This window comes from Ictalurus furcatus, chromosome 27 (genome assembly GCF_023375685.1).
Source record: "Ictalurus furcatus strain D&B chromosome 27, Billie_1.0, whole genome shotgun sequence".
Taxonomy (NCBI): Eukaryota; Metazoa; Chordata; class Actinopteri; order Siluriformes; family Ictaluridae; genus Ictalurus; species Ictalurus furcatus.
Window position 1 is genome coordinate 4,613,969 of NC_071281.1, and position 12,425 is coordinate 4,626,393.

Sequence of the window (12,425 nt, forward strand, 5' to 3'; positions counted from 1 at the left end):
ATTTAATTCCAAGCAAAGCAGCAACTCCACCTCAATCTACCTGATTCATTCATTTATGAGTTGTCCGTCATCGACATCCTGAGGATCAACACTCTCTACAAGTGCTGAACTTGGTCTTTTTGTTTGATTTAACTTTGCTTTAATATTGTAGAACTGTTAATGATAGAGGACGTAGTGATGACTTAATTTACTGTGCAATCAAAATGTGGAATCATATAATATCACTACAATCACTGTATACAAAAATAAAACAAAAGCTTTGAGAATAGTCATCAAATTTATAGCTTACTGCAATAAAGCAGTCTGTAATAAAAATCCTAATGCACCAGGCTCTGTTTTTATTTTTTTTTCCAGTTTCATTTTTATTGAACATTTCTGCTGAACATTTCTGCTGAACTAAACATTTCTGCTGAACTAAACATTTCTGCTGAACATTTCTGCTGAACTAAACATTTCTGCTGAACTAAACATTTCTGCTGAACTAAACATTTCTGCTGAACATTTCTGCTGAACTAAACATTTCTGCTAAACATTTCTGCTGAATATTTCTGTTGAACATTTCTGCTGAACTAAACATTTCTGCTGAACTAAACATTTCTGCTGAACATTTCTGCTGAACATTTCTGCTGAACATTTCTGCTGGACATTTCCACTGAACTAAACATTTCTGCTGAACATTTCTGCTGAACATTTCTGCTGAACACATCTACCAAACATGTCTGCTGAACATCACCTTTTTCTTCTCTCCTCCCCTCCCTTTCCCAAATATTCCATTGAGAAGAAAGAAAAAAACAAAACAAATTGAGCAACACACAGCAGTAAACATTCACAGGTTTTTTTTCTTTTTATACTAACAAAGGAAAACAAAATTAAAAGTAAACCCACCCCCTCATCATGGCTAGCCAATAACTATCGCTGGTTATATAGATATTGTAAGACCCAACAACAGGCACAAAAATTTAAGTGGGAAGTGTCTGTAACTCCATAAAGTATACGATAAAGGGATGCCATTTATAAAAAAAACTTGTCCGTACAACCCTTCATCGTATACCTTATTTTCTCGAGTTTTAGAAAAAACATCACGTCTTTTAGCCACTGGGAGATAGATGGGTATTTAGCAGATTTCCAGTGCAACAGTAGGGAACGTCTTGCTATAAGGGATGTGAAAGCAATAACATCCTTTTGTATCGAGCTCAATGGAACTGAGTCATCAGGAATCCCAAATACAGCAATCAATGGGCAAGGTTTTAAATCGACCCTGAGAGTAGTGGACATGATGGTAAAAAAACCAGACCAAAAACCATGGAGATCAGGGCAGAAGAAAAACATATGGCCAAGATGGCAGGGAGAGCCATGGCATTTATCACACTTGTCCTCTACGTCCGGATACATCACAGAAAGTCTCGACTTGGACAGATGGACTCTGTTTAAAACTTTGAACTGTATAAGTCCAAGACGAGCACAAGAAGTGGTAGACTGTACCCTCCCTATAGCACGTTCCCAACACTCCTCACTTATCTGTACTCCTAACTCCGTTTCCCACGCATTCCTAATTTTGTTACTCGACTCACTACCTAGAGCCAGAATAAAATCATAAATCCTAGAAATCATTCCTCTCTGATGTGGATTGTTTGAAAACAAGCTTTCCCAAGCCTGTTCAGGAGGTGCAGAGGGGAAATCAGGAAAACATCTAGAAACGAAATTCCGAATTTGAAAATACCGAAAAAAATGCGTCACAGGGAGGTCATAAGTGGATGCCAGATTGGCAAAGCTATCAAACACACCATCGGCATACAAATCTCTAACTTGTTTAATACCCTTGTCATACCATACTGAAAATGTGGAGTCCAAACACGATGGAGGAAATAGATGGTCGTTAACTAAAGGACCCAAAGAGGATGCACCTACAAATTTAAAGCGCCGTCTAAATTGATACCAAGTCATAAGTGTGTTGAGGACAACTAGATTATCAGTATATAGGCAGAGTTTTGTAGGTAAAGAGGAGTAAAGCAAAGCAGGTAAAGAGGATTCCCTATAAGAAGATAGTTCCAATTTAGACCAAGAAGATCCAGGAGATTTAACCCAGTAGCAAAGTTTATGAATGTGCGTAGCCCAGTGATAGAATTGAAAATTGGGTAATGCAAGTCCTCCACTAAGTCTACATTTCTGCAATAAAGATTTACTAACCCTTGGTGGCTTCCCTCCCCAAATACATATACTAATTATCTTATCCAATGACTCGAAGAACGATTTTGGCAGAGAAAGAGGCACTTGCTGGAACAAGAAAAGAAACTTCGGTAATATATTCATTTTGACGACATTGATCCTGCCAATTAGAGAAAGGGGTAAGTTAGCCCAACTCTGAATGTTAGATTTAACCTTTGAGATAAGGGGAGTGACGTTAGCTGATAAAACATTAGATAAAGAACGTGTCACGTTGATTATCCGTCTTCAACCTCCCTTACATCACAGAACGTGACAGAATACTGCACCAAATGCACAGAGACATGAGGGGTTTATATCACAAACGTAATCATGGGTAAATACGGACAGCTGAAAACAATATTGACACACCTTCGGAAAACAACCAATGACTAAACGGGTCGGAGACAGAACATAATCATAACAAACGCACGTGTCCAATGTAAACAAAGTCACGGTCATTGAAAACCAAAAAGTGTGCGTTCGCTACGCGCTCGTATCTGGCTCGCATCTGGCTCGAGAAAACTGCAGCGCTGTCTCAAGGTGAAATTGTGACAGAACCACCCCCCAGGGCACTCCTCCCAGAGCGCCAGAAAACACTCCCCTCCCCTGGCGGTCCTGGCCCTTTGGGCAAAATGACTTTAGCTGAACCAGGAGACTGAGGATGTCGCTCTACCTTCCTGCTCCGCTGAGGACATCGCTCTGCCTTCCAACTCCGCTGAGGACATCGCTCTGCCTTCCTGCTCCGCTGAGGACGTCATTTTGCCTTCCTGCTCCGCTGAGGACGTCGCTCTTCCTTCCTTACCTCCCGGAACGTGACAGAATACTGCGCCTTAACATGGATGCAGCAGGAAGACGGAGGAGATGTCACACAAGGAAAACCAAGCAAACCGTCCCAGCTATGGATTCGATCCAGTTTCCACAGTTGACTATAGTAGATCTCCCAGAGCTGTATGTTGGTTTGTCAGATGATCCTGAATATTTTCTTATGGATTGCCAGATCTGCTTTTCTAGCCTAGACCCCAAGCCCGGCGAGAAGCAATGGCTAGGGTTCCTGTTGTCCCGGTTTTGTGGCCCAGCACGCCAATGTGCACAGCTTCTAGCAGCCATGGGATCCAGGGGACTGGAGAATGTCACTCAGTTTGTTAGGCTATTCATGATGATGTTCGGCAGTCCAGAATCCAGGGCAGTTCTTGAGGATCTTTTGGGGAAGCCCTGCCTCAGAGATGAACCTGACGTGCCGTTCATCATTAACTATTATGAGCAGGCAAATTGGGTGATCTCCTACTCAGAGCTCCAACATGAGACTCACGAAGTGGTCTCATCTGCAGCGCTCCAGCCAGAGGTCAACGTGGCGACTTCAGTCCCAGAGCTCTACCTCAAGACCTACGAGGTGGTCTCACCTGCCGAGCTCCAGCCAAACATCAACGTGGTGACCAGAGCTCCAACCTGAGACCCACGAGGGGGTCTCATCCCCAGAGTTTCAGCCTGAGACCCACGAGGTTGTCTCATCTCCCGAGCTCCAGCATGAAGTCATGTTCCTGCTAGAGGTTAACGAGGTGACCTCCCAAGCCAAGTTTCTGTCAGAGGTTGAAGAGACAGCCTCCCAAGACATGTTTCTGTCCGATGTCGAAGAGACTGCCCCCCAAGACACATTTCTGTCTGAGGTCAACGAGGTGACCTCCCACGCCAAGTTCTCGTCAGAGGTTGAAGAGACGACCTCTCACACCAAGTTCCTGTCAGAGGTCGAAAAGACGACCTCTCACGCCAAGTTCCTGTCAGAGGTTGAAAAGACGACCTTTCACGCCAAGTTCCTGTCAGAGGTCGAAAAGACGACCTTTCACGCCAAGTTCCTGTCAGAGGTCAACGAGACGGCCTCTCACGCCAAGTTCCTGTCCGAGGACGAAGAGACAGCCTCCCAAGACATGCTTCTGTCCGAGGTCAACGAGGTGACCTCCCACACCAAGTTCCAGCTAAAAGTCAACAATGTGACCTTCCACACCATATTCCAGTCTGAGATCGATGATGTGACCTTCCACGCCACATTCCGGCTCTTTAATAAACATCTTTATCTGCATTTGCATCCGTCCTCAATCTCCCTTACGTCCCGGAACGTGACAGTTCCACAATTTGTAGACATTTTTTCACAGATTAGTGAACCTCTGCCCAACTTTACTTCTGAGAGACTCCACTTCTCTAAGATACTCTTTTTATACCCAATCACGTTACTGACCTGTTGCCAATCAACCTCCATCTGTTTCCTTTTAGAAACACTTACTTTTCCAACCTTTTGTTGCCCAGTCCCAACTTTTTTGAGACATGTTGCTGCCATCAAATTCAAAATTACCTAATTTTTCCCCTTAAAGTGGTACATTTACTCAGTTTAAACATTTGATATGTTTTCTATGTTCTATTGTGAATAACATATGGGTTTATGAGATTTGCAAATCACTGTATTGTTTTAATTTACATTTTACCCAGCGTCCCAACTTTTTTTGGAATTGGGGTTGTACATTAATAAATGTTTTGCCTGTCTGTACTGTCCATTTCGAACAGCTGGAAGGTTGTAAGTAATGTGAGCTGCAACAGTGGTGCTAAAACTGGTGCAAGACAAATGGTGCAAGAAAAAAGTGCCACTGCACCAGTGTGGATTGAAACCAATCCCTGACAGCCAGAGTCCTGCTGGGGTCCATATAAATGTAACTTTTACACATTACGAATCCTGAGGAGATGCTTAAATTATGAAACTGAAACATCACTAATGTGTAATTAGTGTGTAAAGAACAGATGGATTTTCAAAGAGCTTTGTAAAACCTGTCTGAAGTGCAGGACATGCTCATGAGGAGATCATGAGATGAAAATGACAGAGCGGTACACAAACACAAAATGGTGTGGGATCTCTATGTTATCATCCCTGAGGACACAATTAATGAAGACTGTTTTAATGAATATGTTTTAATGAATATGAAAGAGTGCAAGAAAATTCCAAGCCAATTGTCTAGAATCAGTTGTTACCTTCCATTCCTTGTAAAAACAAACATTACATTACCAAAAACACATAGTAGAATTTCCGGGCTGTTTATCTTGGGTTAAACAGTAAGACCTTTAAATATACAAGTCCCTCCCTAAAATAGAGCCTGTGACATACAGTATATCAATAAGCAAACATTAAGAGCTACGGTCCATCCATTAGTACAGAATATCCAAACAATCTCCCGACTCCCGCTCTGATTCAGAAAGGTATTAGAGTAAGTGCTGAGTGCAGAGGATCCTCCCTTTAGTTCCACACATTAGACAGTGGACACTAACGCCTAGCGTTAATCCCCAGAACACCACACCAAGTTGTTTCTGTATTTGTCCGTGTGTATAAAAAGCCAGGTATGACAGTATGCAGTCACAGAGCTACGCTGAAGGAGCATCCAGATCATCTCCACACACTGAAGCATCATGGAGTCCAGAGCGTCTCTCTCCGTTCTCGCCCTGCTGCTTGGCTTCTCGCAAGCTCTCCATCTTGACCAACCTCAGCACGTGGACATCACGACACAGATTCTCACCACCAACAACGGTCTGATAACTCGCTGATCTCAACCGCACTAAACCAGCATCATTATCCTACTGCTTATTGGTTTTGTTGTCCTTATCCCTTTTTGTTTCTCTGTATGAAGGATCCAGTGAACTGTTGTTGGAGGGAGACATACTCTTGCCAAGAAGCAGGAACGCTCTTGTCTGCGCCACCAAAAACTGCTTTTGGAAGAAGTCCTCAAATGGCTTAGTGGAGGTGCCTTTCACACTGAGCCGTGTTTTCTGTAAGTGAAAGAGTTCCTTATTCACATTGTCCAATTATGACACGTCTCTGTTTATTTCTTATGAATGCTTTGGCCATTTTCTTTACAGCTTCCTCTGACAAGACTGTAATTGCCAACGCCATGGCCACCTTCCGCAGCAAAACCTGCATTAGTTTTGTTCCCAGGACGAATCAAACTGACTACCTGAGCATCGAGAGCAAAGACGGGTGAGAACCAACGAAACATTTCCTGTACCTGTAAATGGAGTTCGACATTTTTTAATTCGCTTTTACTGCACAGTGTCCACATGTTGATGTCAGTGACATGGTCAATCTTCTCTCTTTTCAATCAGATGCTACTCTAATCTGGGCAGAACAGGTGGTGCTCAGGTGGTCTCTCTCAACAGGTTGGGTTGTGTTTACTACGGCATCGTCGAGCACGAGCTGAACCACGCGCTCGGTTTCTACCACGAGCATACTAGGAGTGACCGTGATCAGTACGTCACCATCAACTGGGAAAACATCGACCCAGAAATGCAGTCTAATTTCAACCTACATAACACCAACAACCTCAACACGCTGTACGACTACTCCTCCGTGATGCACTATGGGAAAACAGCTTTCTCCATCAACGGTCAGGACACCATCACTCCTATCCCTGATCCTTCAGTGGATATTGGACAGAGAAATGAGTTGTCCGCCATCGACATCCTGAGGATCAACACTCTCTACAAGTGCTGAACTTGGTCTTTTGGCTTGATTTAACTTTGCTTTAATATTGTAGAACTGTTAATGATAGCGGACATAGTGATGACTTAATTTACTGTGGAATCAACATGTGGAATCATATAATAAAATGACTACAAGCATGTTTTTCTTAGCGTGTGCTTTAATAATGTATTTCACCTAAACAACATGAAACCATTTCTGTCATCGCAGAATCACAAATCTCAAAAAGATGTATTGACATTTTCAGGAAACACACAAGTGCTGGTACTCATTGGTTCTATTAATCGTTTCAACCAAGTCAAAGACGTGATCCAAAAAACATGCAAAGGTCAGGGAATGTGCAAACACCAAAAAACAAGGGCAGACAAGAGAAAAAACATACATGAATAACAGGTACTAGATCAAAACCAGGTACGCAAACACAATCTCAAGGCTTGTTATAGACTGGCTCAATGACACAGCGCGTATACTTTGTGATGAACAAGGCAACACGATGGCCATAAATACGCAAACTAATCAAGAGTAAACACAGAACAGGTGAGAGTAATCATGAAACATTAGGCAGACAACTAATCACAAGACAAAGGTGGAGACAAGACATGGAGCAAAACAAAAACACACATGGCAATGTAAACAAACGCTAGGCACTGTGGAAGTGCGCGCAGTAGCGGCGTGAGCCGCTATTTTCCCTGACAGACATTACCATTGTTCAAACAAGCACCATGATTTTAATGAATATCATAGCGAACGCCCTCAATACCACGAAGTTGACGCCGAACCTCGTTAAATGCAGCCCGGGCCTGGGCTATCTTGGCTGTGTAATCAGGAAAAACGGAGATGGTCAGATCCTTCACTTTAATCCGCTGGATCTCTCTCGCACGGTGTAAAATGTCAACACAGTCACTGTGATAGTGGAATCTGCACACGATAGCTCGTGGTCGTTCACCAGGCTTGGGCTTCGGCTGAAGGGTCCGGTGGGACTGGTCCAAAACCGGCTCCTTCTCCAGACCAAATGCCTCTTTTAACAAGGCCGCTACAGCAGCAGTTGTAGATGTGTCAGGGCCCTCTGGAACTCCCACTATCCTAACGTTATTGCGCCGTGACCTCGACTCCAAATCCTCACATTTATTCTCTAATTGAGTCACGGTCGCAGTGAGAGACTCGATAGTAGTCTTCATATGAACTATGTCATCGGTGCAACTGGAGAGCACGTGCTGCATTTCCCCAACAGTACCTTTCAGTGTTGATATGGTAGCCTCGGTAGCAACTTTATCACTAGCCTGCTGTGTTTTCACGGCCTGCAGGTCAAGCTGGATAGTTCCTGTCCAAAGACGAAGAGACAGCCTCCCAAGACATGCTTCTGTCCGAGGTCAACGAGGTGACCTCCCACACCAAGTTCCAGCTAAAAGTCAACAATGTGACCTTCCACACCATATTCCAGTCTGAGATCGATGATGTGACCTTCCACGCCACATTCCGGCTCTTTAATAAACATCTTCATCTGCATTTGCAGCCGTCCTCAACCTCCCTTACGTCCCGGAACGTGACAGTTCCACAATTTGTAGACATTTTTTCACAGATTAGTGAACCTCTGCCCAACTTTACTTCTGAGAGACTCCACTTCTCTAAGATACTCTTTTTATACCCAATCACGTTACTGACCTGTTGCCAATCAACCTCCATCTGTTTCCTTTTAGAAACACTTACTTTTCCAACCTTTTGTTGCCCAGTCCCAACTTTTTTGAGACATGTTGCTGCCATCAAATTCAAAATTACCTAATTTTTCCCCTTAAAGTGGTACATTTACTCAGTTTAAACATTTGATATGTTTTCTATGTTCTATTGTGAATAACATATGGGTTTATGAGATTTGCAAATCACTGTATTGTTTTAATTTACATTTTACCCAGCGTCCCAACTTTTTTTGGAATTGGGGTTGTACATTAATAAATGTTTTGCCTGTCTGTACTGTCCATTTCGAACAGCTGGAAGGTTGTAAGTAATGTGAGCTGCAACAGTGGTGCTAAAACTGGTGCAAGACAAATGGTGCAAGAAAAAAGTGCCACTGCACCAGTGTGGATTGAAACCAATCCCTGACAGCCAGAGTCCTGCTGGGGTCCATATAAATGTAACTTTTACACATTACGAATCCTGAGGAGATGCTTAAATTATGAAACTGAAACATCACTAATGTGTAATTAGTGTGTAAAGAACAGATGGATTTTCAAAGAGCTTTGTAAAACCTGTCTGAAGTGCAGGACATGCTCATGAGGAGATCATGAGATGAAAATGACAGAGCGGTACACAAACACAAAATGGTGTGGGATCTCTATGTTATCATCCCTGAGGACACAATTAATGAAGACTGTTTTAATGAATATGTTTTAATGAATATGAAAGAGTGCAAGAAAATTCCAAGCCAATTGTCTAGAATCAGTTGTTACCTTCCATTCCTTGTAAAAACAAACATTACATTACCAAAAACACATAGTAGAATTTCCGGGCTGTTTATCTTGGGTTAAACAGTAAGACCTTTAAATATACAAGTCCCTCCCTAAAATAGAGCCTGAGACATACAGTATATCAATAAGCAAACATTAAGAGCTACGGTCCATCCATTAGTACAGAATATCCAAACAATCTCCCGACTCCCGCTCTGATTCAGAAAGGTATTAGAGTAAGTGTTGAGTGCAGAGGATCCTCCCTTTAGTTCCACACATTAGACAGTGGACACTAACGCCTAGCGTTAATCCCCAGTACACCACACCAAGTTGTTTCTGTATTTGTCCGTGTGTATAAAAAGCCAGGTATGACAGTATGCAGTCACCGAGCTACGCTGAAGGAGTATCCAGATCATCTCCACACCCTGAAGCATCATGGAGTCCAGAGCGTCTCTCTCCGTTCTCGCCCTGCTGCTTGGCTTCTCGCAAGCTCTCCATCTCGACCAACCTCAGCACGTGGACATCACGACACAGATTCTCACCACCAACAACGGTCTGATAACTCGCTGATCTCAACCGCACTACACCAGCATCATTATCCTACTGCTTATTGGTTTTGTTGTCCTTATCCCTTTTTGTTTCTCTGTATGAAGGATCCAGTGAACTGTTGTTGGAGGGAGACATACTCTTGCCAAGAAGCAGGAACGCTCTTGTCTGCGCCACCAAAAACTGCTTTTGGAAGAAGTCCTCAAATGGCTTAGTGGAGGTGCCTTTCACACTGAGCCGTGTTTTCTGTAAGTGAAAGAGTTCCTTATTCACATTGTCCAATTATGACACGTCTCTGTTTATTTCTTATGAATGCTTTGGCCATTTTCTTTACAGCTTCCTCTGACAAGACTGTAATTGCCAACGCCATGGCCACCTTCCGCAGCAAAACCTGCATTAGTTTTGTTCCCAGGACAAATCAAACTGACTACCTGAGCATCGAGAGCAAAGACGGGTGAGAACCAACGAAACATTTCCTGTACCTGTAAATGGAGTTCGACATTTTTTAATTCGCTTTTACTGCACAGTGTCCACATGTTGATGTCAGTGACATGGTCAATCTTCTCTCTTTTCAATCAGATGCTACTCTAATCTGGGCAGAACAGGTGGTGCTCAGGTGGTCTCTCTCAACAGGTTGGGTTGTGTTTACTACGGCATCGTCGAGCACGAGCTGAACCACGCGCTCGGTTTCTACCACGAGCATACTAGGAGTGACCGTGATCAGTACGTCACCATCAACTGGGAAAACATCAACCCAGAAATGCAGTCTAATTTCAACCTACAGAAAACCAACAACCTCAACACGCTGTACGACTACTCCTCCGTGATGCACTATGGGAAAACAGCTTTCTCCATCAACGGTCAGGACACCATCACTCCTATCCCTGATCCTTCAGTGAAGATTGGACAGAGAAATGAGTTGTCCGCCATCGACATCCTGAGGATCAACACTCTCTACAAGTGCTGAACTTCACACTCTGTTATGTCAGATTTCTATGTCCTCTGTATGATGATGTTAAGAGTGTTGTAACAACTGTTAATGAAAATAAAATAAAAAATAACATGAACAAAGGGCAAATAATTGTTCTGATTTTTCAGTAGACTCACAATCTGAAATAGTTTTCGAGCATTCATATAAATATCTGAAGAAGGGTTCTTTTAAATGATTGATTTGGTTATCGATTTTATTTTGACATACACAAACAAACAAACAAAACAAACAAACAAACACAAGAACATTTTTGAGTATAAAAAAAGAAACTGAAATCACTGTATTTAGTCCTTGATATTTATCAGAGTATTTATTACAATATATTGCTTCATTTTATCCTACTCAGGTTCTTTATATGTTGATTTATGACTTAACTACACAGTATAATGTTCAACAATGTGAAATGTTTTCCTGTCATCAACTCTAGTGAAATTGTTATTGTTTTTGTTTTTTCTGGAAAATGTGCAGTCGGTGTGTATGTTCACTCTTTCAGTGCTGCGTACTATAAATCAGAGAGAACTAGATTTATTAAATATCAAAGGCAATCTGTTTACATTTTACAAAGTGATAAAAGCTACAATTGTTATGCAACCTAAACTTTGTCATATATGTCAAATTTTGTGTGATTATTAAAGTAATCAACAAAACGTTTCTTAGGAAATACGCATATAAGATAAGATAAGATAATATTTTATTAATCCCCAGATGGAGAAATTAGGGTGTCACAGCAGCAGCCAAAAAAAGAAAAGAAAAGAAAGAAGAGTTAAAAGAGATAGTAAGGAGAACAATACAGGGATATATAAAGAGAATATACAGGATGTATAAATATGTATAGAAGCATAAACTCTATATACATTATATATATATCGGTATGCAGTATCTCACAAAAGTGAGTACACCCCTCCCATTTTTGTAAATATTTGATTATATCTTTTCATGTGACAACACTGAAGAAATGACACTTTGCTACAATGTAAAGTAGTGAGTGTACAGCTTGTGTAACAGTGTAAACAGTGCTGTCCCCTCAAAATAACTCAACACACAGCCATTAATATCTAAACCGCTGGCAACCAAAGTGAGTACACCCCTAAGTGAAAATGTCCAAATTGGGCCCAATTAGCCATTTTCCCTCCCCAGTGTCATGTGACTTGTTAGTGTTACAAGGTCTCAGGTGTGAATGGGGAGCAGGTGTGTTAAATCTGGTGTCATCGCTCTCACACTCCCTCATACTGGTCACTGGAAGTTCAACAGGGCACCTCATGGCAAAGAACTCTCTGAGGATCTGAAAAAAAGAATTGTTGCTCTACATAAAGATGGCCTAGGCTATAAGAAGATTGCCAAGACCCTGACACTGAGCTGCAGCACGGTGGCCAAGACCATACAGCGGTTTGACAGGACAGGTTCCACTCAGAACAGGCCTCGCCATGGTCCACCAAAGAAGTTGAGTGCACGTGCTCAGCGTCATATCCAGAGGTTGTGTTTGGGAAATAGACGTATGAGTGCTGCCAGCATTGCTGCAGAGGTTGAAGGGGTGGGGGGTCAGCCTGTCAGTGCTCAGACCATACACCGCACACTGAATCAAATTGGTCTGCATGGCTGTCGTCCCAGAAGGAAGCCTCTCACTACTTTACAATGTAGCAAAGTGTCATTTCTTCAGTGTTGTCACATGAAAAGATATAATCAAATATTTACAAAAATGGGAGGGGTGTACTCACTTTTATGAGATACTGTA

At 42.3% G+C, this 12,425-nt stretch overlaps 2 protein-coding genes across 2 annotated transcripts; both read left to right on the top strand.

The window, feature by feature from the left end:
• The first annotated feature begins 5,352 nt into the window (after positions 1-5,352).
• On the top strand, positions 5,353-6,820 carry LOC128603172 (hatching enzyme 1.2-like). Its single transcript, XM_053617424.1, has 4 exons — positions 5,353-5,767; positions 5,868-6,008; positions 6,097-6,214; positions 6,340-6,820. The coding sequence occupies exons 1-4, from the start codon at positions 5,650-5,652 to the stop codon at positions 6,725-6,727; spliced, it is 765 nt and encodes a 254-aa protein (XP_053473399.1). The 5' UTR covers positions 5,353-5,649; the 3' UTR covers positions 6,728-6,820.
• Positions 6,821-8,069: 1,249 nt separating this feature from the next.
• Positions 8,070-10,698, top strand: LOC128602605 (hatching enzyme 1.2-like). Its single transcript, XM_053616492.1, has 4 exons — positions 8,070-8,258; positions 9,719-9,950; positions 10,039-10,156; positions 10,282-10,698. Exons 1-4 carry the CDS (start codon positions 8,070-8,072, stop codon positions 10,667-10,669), a joined length of 927 nt encoding a protein of 308 aa, XP_053472467.1. The 3' UTR covers positions 10,670-10,698.
• The last annotated feature ends 1,727 nt before the right edge of the window (positions 10,699-12,425 follow it).

Excerpts from the sequence above, each read along its gene's own strand:
- LOC128603172 (XM_053617424.1), top strand. The coding sequence starts at position 5,650 with ATGGAGTCCAGAGCGTCTCTCTCCGTTCTCGCCCTGCTGCTTGGCTTC. Across the intron at positions 6,009-6,096 it reads CACACTGAGCCGTGTTTTCT|CTTCCTCTGACAAGACTGTA; the intron begins GTAAGTGAAAGA and ends TTTTCTTTACAG. Across the intron at positions 6,215-6,339 it reads AGCATCGAGAGCAAAGACGG|ATGCTACTCTAATCTGGGCA; the intron begins GTGAGAACCAAC and ends CTTTTCAATCAG.
- LOC128602605 (XM_053616492.1), top strand. The coding sequence starts at position 8,070 with ATGCTTCTGTCCGAGGTCAACGAGGTGACCTCCCACACCAAGTTCCAG. Across the intron at positions 8,259-9,718 it reads CCTCCCTTACGTCCCGGAAC|CTCGCTGATCTCAACCGCAC; the intron begins GTGACAGTTCCA and ends ACGGTCTGATAA. Across the intron at positions 10,157-10,281 it reads AGCATCGAGAGCAAAGACGG|ATGCTACTCTAATCTGGGCA; the intron begins GTGAGAACCAAC and ends CTTTTCAATCAG.